This window comes from Benincasa hispida, chromosome 11 (genome assembly GCF_009727055.1).
Source record: "Benincasa hispida cultivar B227 chromosome 11, ASM972705v1, whole genome shotgun sequence".
NCBI classification, from domain to species: Eukaryota; Viridiplantae; Streptophyta; class Magnoliopsida; order Cucurbitales; family Cucurbitaceae; genus Benincasa; species Benincasa hispida.
Window position 1 is genome coordinate 83,349,423 of NC_052359.1, and position 6,808 is coordinate 83,356,230.

Below are 6,808 nucleotides of genomic sequence, written 5' to 3' on the forward strand. Positions count from 1 at the left end.
GTCACTTTTCTATTGCATTTTATTAACTATTGGATTTCAAAATCTTAGATGTTTGCTTTGTATTGTATTTAAGTGTTTGTATTCTATTTTGTGCTACTTTTATTAACTTATATGCTAAATTTATCTATATCCTATATTTTTTTAAAGAAAAAAAAATGTATCTCCAACGTATCAGTATCCTAGTTTTTAGAAATATATATATTAAAAAAATATATAAAAAATAACGCATCCTTAGACGTATCTGTATATTAGTTTTTTAAAAATTGACGAATGGTCCAATCGTATTCGTATCGTGTAGCCGTATCTGTGTTTGTGCTTCATAGCATTCATACTTAGTTTCCGGAGTACCATCGCATTCCACCAACCTTGCGATCACCCTTTTATCATGGTTATTACTCTGTAGCTGTAACCTCCACGAGATGGACGCATTTGATTAATAGCCACAACATCCATGCGATGAACGTACGCGATCACCCTTGTGATGGACTGGGATTCACTGCATACGATCGATTCCTGCGCTAGCTAAAAAATAGACATTTGGACGCAAAATAATGCATAATATCGAGTTAGCCGAGATTTTCAATGTTGATCGACGTAAGCTCACTTGTCACATGAATTCTTATTATAATCACCACATATTCTACTTGTTAGCCCTCATAGTTCCCAGCTCCCAAATCAGACGAATCCCCAAAATGGTAAGTTTGAATCGACGACCTGATCACTCGCATCCATACAAATCAAAGGACCGTCCTCAATGGTAGGATTTCCCAACTCACTCAGATTGTGGTCATGTTACCTATGGTCATCCTAGTGAAGTGAAGTCTCTGTCATGAACGGTGTTATATAACGAGACGTTAACACTTCGTGGTCAGGTCTTATACAAACTCTTTGTATAGGACGCCCCCGCTTGCATGTCCCCAACATGAAGGATCAGGATCAGACCATCTGTGACAAGTCACAACACTTGTGACGATTCCATAAAGTGGGCCGCATCTATAGCGTTACAAGGATAAGGTTTCCCTCCTATATCCATATAGTACAGACCATTTTGGTTATCACTCAAGACATGATTCACTTATATATCACCACATACATGCTTGAGTTACATACAGATAACTAGAGATTTTAAGTTTATTGGTTTGTGGTAAAGCAAATAAAACATGTAATTGAGCAAAAAACAAGATGTGAAGTAAATATCATATATTATACAATACAAGCGTTCGTACAAACTATTTTCAAACTATAGGACATGAGACTTTAGGGCATTAACCCTAACAGAATTAACACTTAAAGGAAAAACAGAGATGTTTATGCGATGAAATCATGTCAATGTATGTGACAAGTCATGCCAGTTCATGCGACAAACCCTTCAAGATGACATGCGGCCAAGTGTTTAAGGAAAAAGGAATTTTATCTAAGTGTGGTCGTGGGGTTTTGGGAAGGTTGTGAAGGAACTTAAGTTAAGGGTCTAGTATGACGTAATCTGAAGCTAGATAGAGTTGTATGTGATTAGCTCTTTATTACCATGCGACCAAAATAATAGCCAAGTAATGAGGGTCGGTTATTTACGCAAGACCTGCCAAGAATGATCCTGGGCAGATAGTGCGACGATTGCCCGGTTATGCGATAAACAACGAAGGGGCCTAAGTCATCACAAGCCCTCTGCGATGAAAATAAGTTAAAGATTTTAGTTTTAATAATTTGTTAGTGGGTTAAGTGGCAACCTTAGGAAAGTTTAACTTAGGTTTAATAGGCCGGATGACATTTAATTAAACAAACTTCTCATTCATGCCTAAGTGTAAATAGGCTTAGCAACGAAAGAAATTGTTTTGCCAATTTTTCCTACACTTAAGAGAAGTGTGAGTACTTGTTGAGGCTCTGAAGGTGCTTAAGGATTTATGAGAAAATTTGAGGAGATCTGAGAAGTTTCCAGCTAAATAAAAAAGAAATTGATGCTCAAATTATAAGGTAAATAGTTATGAAGTTTTGAGGAAGTTTATCAAAAGAAAATTTAGTTAATTAATAGTTGGAAATAGAATTATGAGGTTTAAGAGGTTGAATCTGAATTAATGTTATGGATGAATAAGCAGGCAGTTGCATATAAAGAGTAAGCAAGCAACTGGTTTGTCAAGGAGTGCGACAAGGCACAAGGTGTGAAGTAAGGCACGCGAGGGTTGGTTGATGCATAGGCATAAAAGGGGGTCCTTGCGACTATAGAGCACCCAATAGAAAGGGAAGCCAATCTATAGACAAGCAAAAAGTAAAGTGGCTAAGTATAAGGGATGCAATGAACTCAGTCATGATGCGATGATGATATGCAATAATGTTAAGTATTATGTTAATCTCAAAAGGGAGCTAATGATACTAACCAAGGAACCTCTTCTTATTATAGGGAAGACGTAAGTAGGAGAGGCTTACAAAGCCCTTGGATAAGTAGCTTAAGACAGTTAGTGGCAAGTTTTAATAAATGTTTTTCCAAAGATAGTTTTTATGAATGTTTTATCGTGAGGTAGTTTACATGAAGTTTTCATATCATGTTTTAGTGGACGCATGCTTGTAATGAATGTTGATCGCATGATCCATGTTTCAAATGATGAAGTTATGTATGAATTTAACATGCGTTTTTCAGTAAGCCTATGCCATGTTTTATAGCATGATAAAGTTTTATCAAGGAATTTTTTAAATATGCTTATTGTTTTACAAGGCACCATGCGATGATAATGAAACTATGAAAAATGTTTTAAATGAATATATATTCTGCCATGTGCATAAATGTTTGGTGCCTTGTATGGACCTTACTCTAATGTTGGTACCGAAGGTATGGCAAGGTGCCTAGATTTCAGGTATGCTAGGAATCCTTGACACCAAAGGTATGGTAAGATGGTTAGGACCCAGTTTAGCTATACGTGCACGTATGACTATGTTATTGATGTTGATGAGATTGAGCAAAAGGGCTATCTCTCAAGTAAGGTTATTAGGGATTGAACAAAAGGGCTCTCTCACATGTTCAAGTAGTAGAGTAGTAGCGTTTTCCAGAAAGATGCTAATGAGTTTTATTTTAGGGTTTTTTACATGATGTATTTTTATGATTCCAGTTTCATTTTCAAACCCTGATTATGAATTTATATATGTTTCAGTGATAGGCATATTCATGTTATCATGATTTAAAGCATGTTTTTTTTAAGATAGTCACTCACTGAGCATTTTAAGCTCACCCTTTTAAATGTTTTCTTCCCTAGGTAGTGGTCGACGTCCCGAAGTCGAGTAGATCTGCTAGTCAGTCACTATCCAGGATTTTCTCTAGAGAATAGTATTTAGGTGGTTACCATATCTGTTTAACTATGGTTTTGTCTGTACATATCATAGGGATTTGGGTAAAAATACTGAGACGAGGATGGTAATTATAATAATGCTTGTTACCAATTTAATTGTGATGTGAATGAATGTGGATTTTTAGATCAATAGCACCTATGTTAACATGTTGTTATGAAGTAATGCTTGGAACAGTTATAGTACTGAAATGTTTATCAGTTTGCTAGGTGCTAAGGATACAGGTTTCAGAGTTTAGTAGAATAGTACTTATCACAAAAGGGTTGGTAATTGTTGTCCTTACATCCCTTCTTGGATTAAAAGAGAAATCCGGGGAGGGGTGTGAAACCTTCTATCTCAAACGCTGAGAATGTAACTTATCCAAATTGGTATGCCGACAGTGGGGCAACCAATCATGTGACATCTGAATACAACAACCTGACAAATCCAGTGGAATATGGAGGTGAGAAATTTGTAACAGTAGGTAAGGGGGATTAATCACAAATAGCATTAGTTGGTAATTATACTCTCACTAATGGAAATCATTTGCTGAATCTGAAACATGTGTTATATGTCTCTACCATTGCAAAAGATTTAGTCAATGTTTCCAAGTTAGCACAAGACAGTAATATTTTTGTTGAATTTCACGATAGCTATTTTCTCATAAAGGACAAAGATTTGGGACAAACAATTTTGAGGGGAACGTTTAAAGATAGACTATATCATCTGGAAGAGACTGCTGTGAAGCTTACAAGTTCTACTTGGTCAGCTGCACAAGGGTCTCAGAATGCGGTGGATATAAATAAAGGATACTCGTCAGCCTTAATCTTGTCTAATATCTCTGTTAATAATGTTGTGTCTAAAACTAGTTGGCACCAATGCTTTGGTCATCCATCGTCGAGAGTCTTTGATTTAGTAACTAGAAGGTGTAACCTATCATTTAAACGAGGACTACTGAATTTTTTCAGTCATGTATGATGGGTAAATCATATTATTGTTGGGATTGGTGTCCTAATTCTCTCGGAGTCTCGTTGTTTTGTAAAGATACACATTGTTCAATGAATAAAATAAGTCTTTGATTTTGTAAAGATTCCACCCTTGTGCATTGATGGTTTCTGTGATATAGACTTGCAATGGGTAGCGTTCAAGGAAGAAGCCTTTCTCTACTAATATGTCACTAAGCTGACGCTTCCTTCCCGTGGTTCTCTTAGGTAACGTCTCCGTTACCTCGTGTTCTCTTGCCTCTTTAGCCAATTCTCTTAACTCATTCTCCAAATCCTTTTGGAGATTGGTTTTCCTTCGCCCTTGTCTCGCAGGCGCATATTCTTCCAATTCATTTTCCAATTCATTGTGCCTTTTTTTACGTGTGGCACCCTTAGATCCGGGTGCAACTTCTTATTCTTCCTCCAGTATCAACCTTCTCTTATTTGATACTCTCTTTGATTTTATAGGCCCTTCATCCGCGTCAGATGGGCGTGGTTGCAACACGTCGGTGCCAACTCTCATTTCTCTACTTTCTTCTTCTCCTCCTTCGTTCTCTTCCCTTTCTTCATTATCCATCTCTTCTTTTAGCATCGCTCCATATCTTTCTGTTTCATCCAACTTGAGTGATGCGTTTGGTGGATCTGAATGCATCACTTGAGTTGTTTCTTGCTCTTGGTTGAGCGATGCTAGAATAGCTCCAAATAATTTCTCTTCATCACGTCTTGCTAACTCTGCCAAGTTTTTAAGGTTATGCTCTGATGCAGGACTGTCAGAGGTTGGGATAGGTGGAGTGAATGGCGGTGTGCCCATAGGGATGTGAGGCGTCCCCGAAGAGGATATTGGGATGGGTGAAGGTGATGGCTAGTTAGACGTGTCTAATTCCACTGGGTAAATTGTGGCTAAGGGTTCAATGGATAGAGGGGGAGGTGGACGCACCGCTAGAGATGGTGCGGTATGGGCATAGGTAGGAAGGGGTTCATGCGTTGCACCCACCAAGGTTATGTTCGGGATAAATGGTGGTGGGGCAGGCTTGGTATAAGGTTTGGATGCGGTCATAGATGACGGACGTGCCCTGGTCTTGGCTGGTGTCTTTACCCTTGGTTTAGGGGCAGACTTGGGTTTTTGTGGGGTTTTAGCCCTAGGCAGAGAAGTTTTGGCCGAAGGGTTTACAAGTTTCTTGGAGCTCTTGGCCAAAGCTTTCATGGAGGTGGAATGAGGTGTAGAGGCAGCCAGACACTGACCAGCGGTAGCGCCGCTGTAAGAAGCTTTCGATTGGGTAGGGACGGAGGTTGATTTTCTAGGGCTAGGTGGTGGTGAACTTGAAAATGAAGAGGAGGAGAAGGAACTTACCGGCGAATCGTTGCCTAGGCTGTAGCTTTGGTTCTGAGAATCTGAGTTGGACGACATTGTTCACCGAAGATGCTGAGCGAGAGTGGAAAATGGTGGTTTGGTGGATCTGGGGTTCTAGGGTTTCTGAAGAAATGGAGGTTCGTAGGCGCAGTGAAAGAGAAAAGAAACGGTTTGGTTCAAGTGAGGTTTTTGTAGGGGGAGAGGATGATCGTGGCTAATGTCAGGCGACACCTGGATTCTACAATTAATGCAAAGTGGAAGGGTCGCCTCGTTTAGCCAAAACACTCGAGTGTTTTGTGTTTTCGAGACGCGTCCCTTCAACTGCCCCCTGCATTAGACTTGTGTCTAACAATTATACACAACTTTTCTAAAAGAAAAACAATCAAATTTCCAAATTTTGTAATGGAAAAACAATCAACTTAAAACCTTCAAATAACTAAACTAAAAAATTCAAACATAACATAAAATACAGAAGCAAAAGAATAAGGTTGAGAGAGGCGTCCCTGGAAGATGTGGCGTTACAACCGCAGAGATGCCTCGATGCGAGCTTCAACTTGTCTCGCATAGCATAAGAGATGACTTTTGGCATTCCATTTCGTCTTCAAAGTACGGCTTAACCCTTTGGCTGTTTATTTTGAACGCATCAGTGCCATCTTCTCGCATTAATTCCACAGTACCGTAGGGAAAGATCGTTTTAATTATGAAGGGCTCGAACCATTTTGATTTCAATTTCCCTAGAAACAGACGTAAGCGTGAGTTGAACATTAAAACTTTCTAACCAACAACAAGTACCTTCTTGCTGATGCGTTGGTCGTGCCAACACTTTGTCTTTTCCTTGTAGATCTTTTTGTTTTCATATGCGTTCATTCACCATTCTTTGAGCTCGTTGAGTTGAAGCTTGCGTTGAACGCCCGCCACATCTGGATTCATGTTCAACTTCTTTACTACCCAAAATGCCTTATGCTCTAACTCTATAGGAAGATGACATGCTTTACCAAATACAAGTGAGTAAGGAGACATACCTATAGGCATTTTGTATGCAGTCCTATAGGCCAAGAGTGCTTCATCCAGCCTTTGTGCCCAATCTTTCCATGTTGTGCTGACGACTTTTTCCAGAATTGATTTGATTTCTTGATTTGAAAATTCTACTTGACCGTTTGTCTGA

General features: G+C 39.0%; 1 protein-coding gene across 1 annotated transcript; it reads right to left on the reverse strand.

Moving 5' to 3' along the window:
- Nucleotides 1–5,154: 5,154 nt before the first annotated feature.
- On the reverse strand, nt 5,155–5,700 carry LOC120090908 (leucine-rich repeat extensin-like protein 5). The gene has a single exon (XM_039048600.1). The coding sequence runs from the start codon at nt 5,698–5,700 to the stop codon at nt 5,155–5,157; it is 546 nt and encodes a 181-aa protein (XP_038904528.1).
- Nucleotides 5,701–6,808: the final 1,108 nt, after the last annotated feature.

What these genes read in the sequence shown, in the direction of transcription:
- LOC120090908 (XM_039048600.1), bottom strand. Translation starts at nt 5,700, where the DNA reads ATGTCGTCCAACTCAGATTCTCAGAACCAAAGCTACAGCCTAGGCAAC.